Source organism: Miniopterus schreibersii (genome assembly GCF_964146895.1).
Source record: "Miniopterus schreibersii genome assembly, chromosome: 17".
NCBI lineage: Eukaryota > Metazoa > Chordata > Mammalia > Chiroptera > Miniopteridae > Miniopterus > Miniopterus schreibersii.
This window is the reverse complement of record NC_138117.1, coordinates 38427593-38440900: the sequence shown is the minus strand read 5'-3', so window position 1 is coordinate 38440900 and position 13308 is coordinate 38427593. Positions and strand designations below refer to the sequence as shown.

The window sequence follows — 13308 nt, the reverse complement described above, 5'->3', positions numbered from 1 at the left end:
CCCCTCCCCGCACAAGGAATCCCGCTATTGCTCATACAATACAGCAGAGCAGACACCTGCTAACTTGGCATTCTTTGCATCAGTGCCACAAATCCCTACCAGGCCTTGATGAAGGTCTGATCATGTATTTTTAAAAAATCTACCCCGCTGTGATGACTGTATCCCCTCCATCTGTCCCATGCTGGGTGAAATCGGCTACAGCTGCAAGCTACACCTGCTAGAGCCAGCCCGTGCCTTGGGGGTGGGGGCAATTGAGCAGGAGGATGCTAAAACCTGGCAACCACTTGCAAAAATCTTCTGATCCTTTTGTAGCCACAACGAAAATAAAAACAAAGGAAATGAAATGCAGGGGTGGGTGAAAACAAAGACTTATTTTCAATGAAAAAATGTCTTTTTTGTTGTTGTTGCTAATCATAACCTGAGGATATTTTTTCCATTGATTTTCAAAGAGAGTGGAAGAAAGGAAGGGAGGGGAAGAGACAGAGAGACAGCGAGAGAGAAACACCAATGTGAAGGAGGCAAATTGATTGGTTGCCTCCCGCTCGTGCCCCAACCTGAGCCCTGGATGGAACCTGCAACCCAGGTACGTGCCCTTGACCGGGAATCAAACCGGAGACCCTTCAGTGCACCGGCTGACACCCTAACCACTGTACCACACCGGCCAGAGCAAAAAAATACCATTTTGTACTTGCCTTGTAGAGAGGGTTACCCACCCTCCACCCAACCCAAATGGAAACAGCCTACTTTTGTGTGGGTGAAGCTCAGGTTCTGGCTGCAAGTGATCTGCTGTGGGGGGGAGCTGGAACTCAGCGCCCGAGGCTCCCGGTTTCCCTCCTCCCCTTCCCCTCCTTCCCCCTCTTCATTTTTTTTAGTAAAAGGAAGCATCCAGGACCACATTCCAGAGCCTTCTACCTTCCTCATCTTCCTTGGTTCTTCCCCAGCTGATCTCATCCTTTGAACCTAGCACAGCAGTGACCTGGGGCTGGGCTGTGACCCAGCCCCTTAACTGCTGTGTCCCTGTGGACACGGTGTTTCACTTCTCTAAGCCTTACTTTCCTCATCCAGAAAATGGGATAAAAATGCCACCTAAATCATAGCATTGTTGGGGGTATTAAAGGAGTCCCCTCAGCAAAGTACTTGGAGCTTAACACAGTGCTGGACACGGGCAAGCTCTTCGAGGTGGGAGGTGCTGTTATTACTGTGAAGCAGCAGCAGCAACCGTAGCAGTGGAAGTGTCGTGCTGGCTTCTGGGACAGGGGGAATTTTCAGTTACTAGGTGACATGGTAGAAGGAAGAGACTAGCAGACGGCTGAGGCCCGGCCTAAGCCGCCAGTCACTGAACATACGCTTCCTCCTCTGCGGCACACGGGCTGAAGGGTATACAGACAGCAGGGCTTTTGAAGTTGGACAGACATCGGTGCGACTTGGCCGCTCTGTCATTTGGAGCTTTGTGATATGGGGCCATCACTCAGCTTCTTTGACCTCCCAAGTTCATGTCCTGAGAGTCTCTCTCCAGTGGAGCATCACTTTACAGCCATGGAGACCAAACAAGACAGCGAGCTGACATAGTGGCACGAGGAACGATTCGCTTTAAAAACAACTAACTTGACTTTCTTGGTTTTGAACGTGACTCACTGTTATTTTACTTAAACAAAAATAAGAAAATACAAATAAGCAAAAAAAAAAAAGTTACCCATAATCCCTGCCAACATCTTGGTGTTTATCCAAGAAAACTGTCTTGGTTGCAAGGTTGATGAGATGGGAAAACGGGCCACCTAGTGAGAATGGCTTTGGACATGGAAGCAGCCACCATCTGGGGTCAGTTGTGTGGCCATTGCCTTGTTGGAAGCAGAGGGCTCCAGCAGATGACAGGCTCAGCCCCCTGCTATGATCTATTATACGGGCAGGGCCATCAGCTGTCGCCCTGGAGGAAAGTCATCTCGCTCCTTACCCACAATGTGGGGGGTCAATGTGAGCATGCAGGTTAATTGTAAAGACACTTTATCAAAAGGGAAGCAGGACATCAACTCAAATCTAGTGTGTCCGGTCTATCGGTGTGTCCCCCCTCCCTGCCTGCCTCCCTGCCTTCTTCTGTTCAGCTCTTGCCCCTGTGCCAGTTCTGAGCTCCATGCAGCTCAGGGCTCACAGTCTAATGAACAAAGTAGACAAAGAGGCAGTGACGTCACTGTGATGAGCAATAGGACAGAGGGGAGCTCCAGGTGTGAGTCTCTTTTTATTGCTGAGGATCCCAGAGGGTAATGTGGTTGCCTGAGGTCAATTGTGAACCCCTGAAGAGCCAAAACCAGGACCCATGTCTAGCTCCAGGTCTGGGACGTTTCCCACTGGTAACCCCTTGCCTACCTCACGCCAGGCTGTTGTGATGATGAGCTGTCAATTATAAGCACAGCCACGCAGTGTTCTGTCCCAGACGCCTTGTATCGCTGGACCTGGAAACAGGGTAGGTGTCCTCCTGCTTCTCACGGCTCCTTCTGGATCATTGCCCCCCCCCTTCTTCCCCTGAAACCTCTAGTTTTGGAGCTCATACCATAGACGGCATCACCTGCTGCCATTTCTTGGTGCAGTCACCTACGGACCCCTCATTCTTTGAAGATTTAGCGCCTCCCTCATTGCCACTCTCCCCAGCACAACTTCTGTCATTCTTGGCGATTTCAGTGCAACATGGATATCCCCCCTAATACTTTGACCACTTGTCTTTCTTTCTCTTATTTATTCCTTTTAAGCTCCAGGAAACCCATAATCTACTTTCTGTCTCCATAGATTTGCCTTCTCTAGACATATAAATGAAATCACACACTATGTGGCCTTCCGTGCCTGATTCTCTCACTTATCAGAATGTTTTCAAGGTTCATCAGTGTTATAGCATGAATTGCTACTTCAATTCTTTTCATGGTGGAATAATATTCCATTACATGGATACAGTGCATTTTGTTTATCCATTTGCCCATTGATGGACGTTTGGGTTGTTTCCACTCTTTGGCTGTGGTGAATGCTGCCGCTGTGAAACTCACATACAAATCTTTGTGGGGATGTATGTCTTAATTTCTCCTGGGTAGAAACCTGGGAATGGAATTGCGAGGTCATACAGAACATTTATATTTAACATTTTAAGAAACTAATTTTTTTCCTAAAGTAGCTTCACCATTTTATGTTCCCACCAGCAGTAAATGAGGGTTCCAGCTTCTCTCCATCCTCACCAACACTTGGTAACGTCTGTCCTTATTAGAGCCGGGCCTCAATGGGCGTGAAGGGGTACCTATTGTCTGGACTTCATTTCCCTGGTGGCTGATGGTGTTGAGCATCTTTAATGTGCTTCTTATCTGACCCTCACTCTCTTATAGCCTCTGTGCTTATAATCCTGTCTTCCACCTTAAACCAGTCACACACTTTCACAGTCAAACCCTGGACCTTATCATTCCCTCCATCGCAATCCCCATTTTGAACATTCCACTCTTAACCATCACCATTTTTCCAACAATTTTTCAACATCATCGGGGTCCAGCTGTATTGCTCTGGACACCCTCTCACTGTCTCTCAGGCCTCTATCGTGTCTTCATCTTTGCTCTTCACCTTGGATCCCGTGGGCTCTCGTTATAGTCACTCCCCCGAACCTCCCTCTCTGTTCATTGTGTTTCCCTGGTAAAACCACAACTCCAGTTGCATCCAATGCTACATCAATTATAAACTTTACCCACACATCGTACATGGCTTGAGGAAAAACACACACACACAATCAGGCCTTTCTTTAAGTTCAGGACCACAGACCTCGTGGTGTGCTGGGCGGTGCCCTGCCACCGTCTTCCCCGCCCTGTGTACCCACACTCCCACTCCCCAGGTGACTACTGAATACCGGGTCTCACTCTGGGCTGATACACCTGCTTCCTATTCCACTGAGAAAATAGAAGCAATTACGAGACACGACCAGCCACTGGCAGCCTATCTAGACACCCACGAGCATCTGTTCCTACTCTCATGCCTTCCTGTTCTACGGATAGAAAGTCCTTGCTGCTATCTAAGGCCAACTCCCTACTCATGACTACAACCCACCCCTTCTTATCTATTCCTGGAAATTACTCCAGGAAGCATCCTCTCTCCCACCGCAGCGCCTTGCCAACATGCTGGAATCACGTCTGTCTTAATTAAGCCCTCTTTTGACTCCACACCCCTTACAACTACTCCCCTTGTCCACTTCTGCTCCCAGTAGCAGCAAAGTTCCCTGACAGACTTGCCTTCTGTACTTTTTTTGTCCTCAAGTCTTCTCCTCCAAGTCTCTCCTGAACACGCTCCAATCAGGATTTCACCCTTCCATCCAGCAAGCAGCCCCCGTGGAAGCTGCAGCACCCGTCAGTGCTGCTAAATCCTGTAGTTAATTCTCTGGCCATCATTTGACTTGACCTGTAGCAGCATTTGACAAAATTAGTCCCTGTTCGTGCCTATCACTGGGACTCACACCCTGTCTCCTTATGAGCTCCTATAGTAGTATTTTCCTCTTAGCTACCCCTCAACATTTCCTCTGGGCTCATCTGCCCCATCACCCTAGTTGCCTTTTTCTGTTCCTTTCACAGACCAGGACCTCCCCAGTCTCAGAGCTTTTGCTTTCTCTGTCTGGGGGGAAAAAATCTTCCCTTGGCTCTCAAATAACTGCCTCCTTCTCAGGACTCACTTTAAACATGACCTACTCTGACTACTCAAAGCAGTCCTCCTCCTAACTTAATCTATCAACCCATTTTCCCTTCAAACACATATCATCTGGAATGGCCTTATGTAGTATTTATTTGTTGATTTGTTTACTGTCTGTCTCCTCTTATTAGTATATGAGTCCCGAGATGATCAAAACCTTATCAGTCTTTGTCACTAGTCTATCCTCAACCCTAGGGGTTCAATACTTGTTTGTGGGGGGATGAATAAATGGATTAATGGGCCCCTATAATGCCCACCCAGATTAGGGATCTTTACACCAATTATGTCATGTACTTGAAACAATTATTTGGACACACAGGTTCAGGTAGAAGATAGGAGACAGGACAGGTAGAAGATAGATTAGATTAGAAGCAGAGCTTGGAATAGACAATGTCTGTCTTCTTTGTTCATGTAACCGAGGCCTTGAAAATACTACTATTCTCTAAGCTGAAATGGGAAGCCATGAATTCTAGAAGACTTGGTGGGGAAGGCCTCTCTCTGCCTTTGGATACATGGTGCCCAGCCGAGCTATATGACAAGGAAGGTGAAATCACTTTCAGCAGCTGCCACCAAACTTGAAAAGGGTTGATTGATATGACAAAGTCTTTCCACAAAGAACATAAATCAAAGAAGATGACTGACAGTGGAGTAAACATTTTAGAACTACAGTAATTAGGAATATATTAGCAATTAAAATAAACTTATTATCATTAGCAAAATTGGCAGTTACTTGCAGTTTCCCCAGGGGCCTCATTTCAAGTTTCTCCTTGTAGATTATATATTAAGGCAGGATTAATGCTTTTGGAGATGCAGTTTTAATTTGTCTCAATTATTCCTCACAGAGCCTGGTATACGGAAGGCACTTGATAAATATTTGCTGAGGGAAAAAGGATGGATGGAAGGAAAGAAGGAAGGAAGGGAGGAAACAAGGAATGAATTGAAATTCCAGAGGTGCTGGTAAACATGGGAGCTTGTTTACCTGCCATATAGTTGCAATGAGGAAACTTGGCTGAAGGAAAATTAATGGAAGTAGAAAGGAATTGTAACCACAGTATTAGTTACTCATCATAAAAATACTACATTTTGAAATACTAATGAAGATAATAAGAACCAAATAGCTTTATAGGTCAATGTACCTGGAATTTATCCAGCACAAAAAAAGTAGGAAGACTGTTTTGCTGTCACTGGAATTTCAAAACACCCTCTTTGAGATTTATTTCTCCCACTTATATGCACAAGAACATGGTAGCAGTTTCCTCAGGAAGCACCACACATCTTGTTATATTTCCAGGAGCCAAAGAAATGAGTCTATTTTAAATAATAATTTGCATAAACAGACACACACCATGACTCTTTAAACTGTATCATTCGGTTTGAGTGGAATGAACCTAACTTTACCTGGAGCTGTCCTATTGTATGATTGATTTCCCAGTTTCCCTTCCTGTCAGTGGACTGCAGCAATCACAGCTCATTTGTACGCCTGTCCTTCATGGCCCGCGGCTGCTGAGAAACGCAGTGACTGTGATGTTGGCTGGAGGAAGGACACAGCATAACCAGCCCAGCCTGGTCCATGACAAATTATTAAGTAGGATTCCTGGTTTCCCTGACTTATTACCCAAGGCTCTTCTCTGTTTCACCAGAGAGGTGAGACAATCTGTCAACACCATGCTCCTGGAAGGAGCTCTTATCCTAGATTTTGGTGAAAAGGTCCCAGAGACAAGGAAGTGTCTAATGACCAGAAGAAAGGGGCACCCTTCCAGGGCGGCCTGCTAGATCTCCTTAAACCAGGGGTGGGGAATGTCTGGCCCGAGGGCTGTTGGTCTGGTCCTGCCAAGGCAACCACAGGTTGGACTCAAAATTCCATAAATCTAGGAGCTTTTCTCATAGCTAATTTTTAAGTTGATAATTTTGTATGGCCTGAAAATGATGTTATAAATATCCGAAAGGCCCTTGGCAGAAAAAAGGATTCCCCCCATGCCTTAAACAATGAACACCTTTGTGATGATCCTACTGGAGTCATGAATGTGGTCCTTTCATCCATGACAGCAAAGCTCTTGGGGAGATTGGCTCACCCACTCATTCATTCATTCATTCATTCATTCAACAAATAGTTAACTAGGTACCTAATGAGTGTCAGAAATTGTGCTGAGAGCTAGGATTCAGAGGTGAAAAACAAACTCCCTCCTTGCTCTATGTAGTTCTCAGTCTTGAAAATGACACAGTATAGAAGGCAGGTTTGGGCACAAAATCCTGGATCCACTATCCAGTCCTATAATCTCACTGGGCCATGGTTCCCTTATCTGTAACATGCAGACGATAACATTGCCTACCTCCAAGGGTTGCTGTGAGAATTAGCACCTTCAAGCACTTGGGCAGTGTTGAGCACAATGACAGTTCCATTGTTTAACTTGTGTATGAACCAATAGAAGATCCCAGTTTCATAGACATGAAGTTTAGCAGGAAAAATTCAAGGCCCCTGTGACTACTAGAGAGTTTAAGAGTGAGGTTGAGGGCTCAAGAATGAGTTTGTCTGAAGGTGAGGATAGAAGCTCAGAGTCAATATATCAGACACCTGGGTTGCAATTTCTCTCGAGAACTTTCTAGAGTCCTGGACTGTCTCCCTCTTTTGACCCAGACACTGAGATCTTTTATACTGGACCTGACTTCATGCCTCTGTCATCTTAGAAACTATCTTCCTGCCTGGCATACCTCCTAGTACCATCTTCCTGCCAGAAGCTAGATCCTTTTTAGCCTCAATGAACTCCTAGTTGTCAAAATGCACAAGTTCACGGATAGGCATATTTGCTTAACTAGTCTGCTGCTCACAGCCTGCCATCTCCTCCAGGAATGATAGACCCTAGCACATAGACCTGCCGGTGGCTCGGCCATAGATGATTGCTTGTATTGTTACATTCATGTGGAAATAGGTAAGTTTTAGCTCTGGAGAGTGGAGTCACCTGTGATGCCACGTAATAATAAATTTGTGGATTTGAACCAGATCTCCAAAGCCAGAGTTCAGACTCTTCACCCCACACCATCCTACTTCCAAAAAATAGCGAACTGACAAGAGCCAGACTTCTGGGTAGGAGCAGTGGATACCACCTAAATTTATATTTTGAGTGCCTTTGGGAATCTCCTTAGAACTCCACAGTGGAGACATAGCTACTGAACCCCCACCACTCCATTTCCATTCCTTTGGCCTGGCATCTAAAGCCTCGATTACCCTGATCAATGGCCTTACTGTCCAAACCCATCCCCTCCCCGCCATGCAGTCTCCCCTGATCAGTCCCTACTTCTCTTGCCCAGATTTGGCTTTCCTGCCTCTCTCAGTCCATGCTTTTTTCTCCATCCTACAAACCCTAATAACTGCCCACAATAAACCATGAACCGGAGTCTGCTCAATGAGTACGCTTCTTTGCACTCAACACTGTTCTGTAATCTTCTCTGAAGATGCAAACATAATGCACATATCGAGACAAGACTATGACTGGGATGGGAGGAGGTTTTTGTTTGCATCTTTTACCTTTTTTACCTAATCTATTGCCTTTTTTTTTTTTTTTTTTTTTTTTGCAAATGGGGTAGAATGAATACTTTTGTAATAAATGCATTAAAAATAAAACAACTCTTGGGAGGTGTAGACATTAAAGCGCTACCAGCAGAACATCTGAGGAACGAATGAGCTTAAGGATGCCCTTCCTAGCCCAGAGCTGGGGGGGAGCGTCCGGGCACTTTGGGGGGGCTGGGTCGCTGCAGGGAGCAGGGAGCCCCTGGGAGACAGGCCTCCAGGCTCCAGGAGGACCGGGGCGCGTCGGGAAGCCCACGGAGGGGTGGTGGGTGGCGTGTGTAGAAACGGGTGCAGGGCGGCGGCTTCAGGAGGTGACAGCTAACCTTCACCCTGAGCCCGCGGATTTTGAAACGGTGTCTCCCAGTCACTGGAACGATCTCATTAAAGCGTCACGGGGATCCCTGAGCTTATTACTATCACTCATCCACAGAGGGGGAAACTGAGGCTCAGGAAGTTTAAGGTCTCACCGCCAGGGGACGGAGCGGGGCCAAACCCAGCTGGCCGGGCCCGGGAGGCGTTAAATCAAAGACAAAAAGAAAACAAAGGTAGCTGGCAGGCGGTGGCCCGCCCAGCGCCCGGGCCGAGAGGAGCCCGGGAGGGGCCGAGCCCGCGCTCCCGGCGTTCCCGCGGGGATCTGGGGGCGGGCGGCGGTCAGCCCGGGGGGGCCGGAGGAGGGCGGGGCCTGGGGGCAGCCCCGTCGCCTCCCCCGAGCCCCCCGCCGCGGGCTCTCACCCCCCGCCCCCCGCGCGCAGGAAACGCGCCGCCGCCGGGCCCCGCGCGGCCCCCGTAGAGTCCCGTTGCCATGGTTCCCGGGGACGCGGGGACGCGCCGCGACGTGCCCGGGAAGCGCGAGGGGAGCCGGGGGCCCTGAGTCGGGTCTCCCGGGCCCACGAACCGCAGAGGCGCCATGGGCCGCAGTAAGCGCCCCCTCCTCCCACCTTCTGCCCTCGCTCGCCCCCTTCCCGCCGTCGTCCCGGGTCCGTGGGACCCTCGCGCTAGCCCGGGACCACCGCCCCCGGTCCCGCCCGCGGCCCAGCCCGGCTCGGCCGAGCCCGCCCCTCGCCCCGGGCCCACCCGGCCCTGCCCGGTCCCCCTCCCACCCGCCTGGCAGCCGGGCTTTGGAGAGGCTCGGGGTCCCCCTCCGTGAAATGGGGTGGGCGGGGGTGGGGCGGAAGGGGGCAGTGGAAGTGCACGGGTCGGACACCCCGGGCCGGCCCACGCGTGTCCGGCTTGCTGCGTGGACGGGGCGAGCCCCCGCCCCAGGGCCGCAGCCTCGCGCCCCGGGCAGGGCGGCGCGCCCGGCGGTCCCCGAGCCCAGCCCGGGCCCCCGCCCCCCCTGCTGCGCTGAGCCCCGACCTCGCTCCCGGGGCCTAAGCCGCGCCTCCCCCACAGCAGAAGGCAGCAGGGTCGTCTGGGGGTGTGGAAGGTGCTGTGGAAGCGCCCCCCCCCGACACCCGGGAGTGCGAGGGGCGGGGCTGGCCGCCCTCTCTCCGAGGTTGGGCCGTTTGCATGGGATGAACCATTCCGACACCAGCGCCGGCTCTGTGGAGTTTGGTACAGTCCAGTCTAATCGGTCACTTACTGTAAAAGGGCCATAATGACTATTTCAAAGTCAAGAGGCTGTGCTGGGTGATGGGGTTTCTGCCCGCGAAGGGCTGACATCCTGGCAGGGCCGAGGCGGGTGGTTTGTCGGCGGGAGCGCCGGGCTCCAGCCCCGGTACCGACCCTTCCCCGCCCCGGTACCGACCCTTCCCCGCCCCGGTACCGACCCTTCCCCGCCCCGGTACTGACCCTTCCCCGCCCCGGTACCGACCCTTCCCCGCCCCGGTACCGACCCTTCCCCGCCCCGGTACCGACCCTTCCCCGCCCCGGTACCGACCCTTCCCTGCCCCGGTACTGACCCTTCCCCGCCCCGGTACTGACCCTTCCCCCCTGCGCCTTCATAAAACAAGGGGAATTAGTCACGCAGCCCTAAAAAATTAAATGAAAACTTTGTTCCCGTCCTGTGACCCACTCACTTTACTCCCGGATATTACCAATGAAAAAGGAAAACTTTGTCCACACAAAAACTTGCGTGTGTATATTTATAGCAACTGCTTTCCTAGTAGCTAAAAAAAGGGAAACAAGTCCTGTTCGGGAAGTTTGCTAGGGACTAGCGAGCTGGGCTTGCTGTGTGCTGGGCATGGGCGCCTCCAGGTATTCCTGGCCCCCCCCCCCCCCATCAGAGCACCTGGACAGTGCTTTGGTTTGCCCGGGTGTTCCTGTCAGCGCAAAGCCTGTGTCCAACAGGCCTCAGGGTATTTTTGTATTCCCCTTTTCCCAGTATGTTATTTAGTTTTGTTAGACAGGATCGGAGGAATCAATGCTGTATCTTCTTTTTAGGGCATTGCAGAGAGGCCTTCCCTTTGGGGATCAAGCCTCTCTTTTTAGTCAATGGGTTATCAGATAAAATACAGGACAAACACTGTATATATATGTATAATGTGTGTGTGTACATATATCTATATATCTATATATATAGATTTTTTTTTTTTCTAAATCTGGCAGCCTTAGTTTCAGGTCTAGAAAAGGGAGAAGGCCTGGAAACTGGGCAGTAAATTGCGAATTTTCAACGAGGTGATGTCCTTATCCTGCAGGCCATCAACCCTTGTGTTTTGATTGTCCACATCAAGTAGTATCGGTGTTGGCTGCTCATCTGTATTGTCCTTGGAGATGTCATGATCTGTTAACCATCTGCTTAGCATTCCGTGGGTAAGCCCCCCACTGGCTGTCACTTCTACTTTGCCCTCATCATAACATCTACCCCCCAGTACCTGTGTCCTCATGGCCACTCGGGCAGCAGATGATCTGACTTCAAAGTCCTGTCTCAGCATCTGCCTTTAGTACCACTTCTGGCATTAACTTTTCCAGGGTGGGTTCTCCAGGAAGCAGACTTTAGATGGAAATTGGTGTACAGGAGGTTTATTAGGGAGTGTTGTTGGAGTAGCTAGGGAAGAAAGCAAGATTGGGTGGAGAGGAAAGTTGGACTGTGAAGCATCTCAACAAAGGCCCTACCTAACCAACCTGGAGACTTGGAAGGAACTCTGAACTTGGAATGGACCTTCAGATTTTCCCAAGCTGGGGTGAGAGGGCTGGGCCTTCAGAGCCCCATGGCAACCAGTCATGGGAGATGAGCTTTCCTGGGAAGGGGCATGACCTTGGTTGAGGTGTCCTCCTCGGAAGTGACTTCTGAAGGTGGGCAGCTGAGGATAGTCTGCCTGCAGAGCTCCCAGCAGTAGGAATGACTCCTTCAGATCTGCAGGGGGAACAGTGCAGCACATCACAGCAGCCACGGCAGCCTGGGCTGCCCTTTCCTACTTTGTTTAGCAAATATCTGCTCCCTTTTCAAGATTCAGCTCAGGCTTCTCCTTGATTCCTCTTTTGACCCCCCTCTTGTCACTCAGTCGCACTGATCGCTCCCTCCTCTGTTCTCATTGTACTGTGTACTTTTGTCATTGCCCAGTAGCATTTGCTCCGTGTTTTTTAAAAGCATGCTCTAGGCGAGTAGCCTCTAATGGTATCACTGGATTCGGTACAGGATGCTCATTATGGTAGCAGTAAGACGGGGCAGGTCAAATGAGGAATCCTGTTGTTAAAAGTTTCTTTTGAAAACTGTGAAAGAAAAAAGAGTTTAGAAGCTTCAAGGAGTAACCTGCACCTATTGGTAATTCAAGAGGTAACCTTCACCTTTTTGTAACCCCTTAATTTCTATTAAATCTCTATTTCATATACAGGGTGGGGCAAAAGTAGCTTTACAGTTGTGAATACATGAAACAGAGCTTATTCTTGTATTTATTAGTTATTGTATTATTTTTCGGTCGAATAATGGTGAACCTACCTGTGCCCCACCCCATGTGTATCTGCCAGGTCTTTCAAGATGTTTAAAAATTCTGAAAAATCTGCCACAAACATATTGTTGATTTTATTCTAATCCAGCAAGAAACAGAGGGCTGTTTGAAAACATGATATACAGTTGAAGGAATAAGCACTAAGTTGTTGGGAAGTTTTTAGAACATTGGTTCATACACTGAAAAGCTGTAGAAGTAAACACAGCGTGACAAACCCCAGTATTCCAGAAATGCCCTGCCCTTTGCTCCCAGCCCGCAAGTCATTTTATTGACACTCCCCCGAGTCATCAGTAGTCCAGTTGTAGGAGCGGAAAAGAAGCCCTGGCTGATCCGTTTAGGTTACACTTTTGGATTCCTCAGCAGAATTCTTTAGTGAGGTAAGTGCGAATCTGTGGCTAAAATGCAGTGCATTCCGTCAACCACTCATTCCTCCAGTCATGCAGATACTGGTTAGGGCCTCCTGTGGCTGAGGCGTCCCTCAGAATCCGAGTCCCCTATTTTGTTGATTGAATTTTTCCAAAATGAGAAACCGAAAGCAGCATGTTGCGTACAGTGCCTTGGCATGTCCGTCTATACCCAGCAGTAGGCATTGTAATACTACCGTGCTCGAAACGGTGATATGATGACATATTAATGCTTCTGCAGCACTTTTCAATCCCTGGAGTGATTTCTTGTAAACACGGTGCTTTATTACTTGGAGAATGGCTTTCTAAAGGTGAGCAGTGCTCCTTGCAGTTAGAGTGTTTGGTCTAAATTAGGTAGGACAGAAAACTGCGAAGTGTTTTTGCATTTAGAAGCATGAAACCCTGTAATCTCCATGCACCATGTAGCTATTCTGACAGGCTTTCTCCGGGGGACTCTGGTTTTTGCACTGCCCGTTGCCGCTGCAGGTGAGGCAGTATTGTGTAGCAGCGATTTCCCGAGCGCTGGAAAATGGTGTGCTGCACAGCAGCTTGCTCAGTGTAGGAGTTCAGCCAAGGGCCTCTGGGAAATTCGAGACCTGGACAGTTTTAGTCCTCTGTGATGCTCCATTTCTTTTCATCTGCCCTAATTGTGTGTAATTGTTGCTGTTGGGCAGACTTCCCTGTTGTGCTGAGTTAACCCTAAGACCCTCCTCTCCCTTGTGTGTGCGCCTGTGTGTAAGTTAGTTATTTACAG

At 49.4% G+C, this 13308-nt stretch overlaps 1 protein-coding gene across 6 annotated transcripts in view; it reads left to right on the top strand.

Annotated features, from left to right (window-relative positions):
* The first annotated feature begins 9022 nt into the window (after window positions 1-9022).
* DNAAF11 (dynein axonemal assembly factor 11) overlaps window positions 9023-13308 on the top strand; it is a 51032-nt gene continuing 46746 nt past the window's right edge. For 4 of the 6 annotated variants that reach the window (XM_081117419.1, XM_081117420.1, XM_081117422.1 and 1 more), the window contains exon 1: window positions 9023-9180. In XM_081117419.1, the coding sequence (XP_080973545.1) occupies window positions 9171-9180 (10 nt within the window). In that variant the 5' untranslated portion in view covers window positions 9023-9170. Of the gene's footprint in view, window positions 9181-10899; window positions 11015-13308 lie in introns of all 6 variants that reach the window. The other 2 variants (XM_081117423.1, XM_081117424.1) reach the window with 2 other exon arrangements.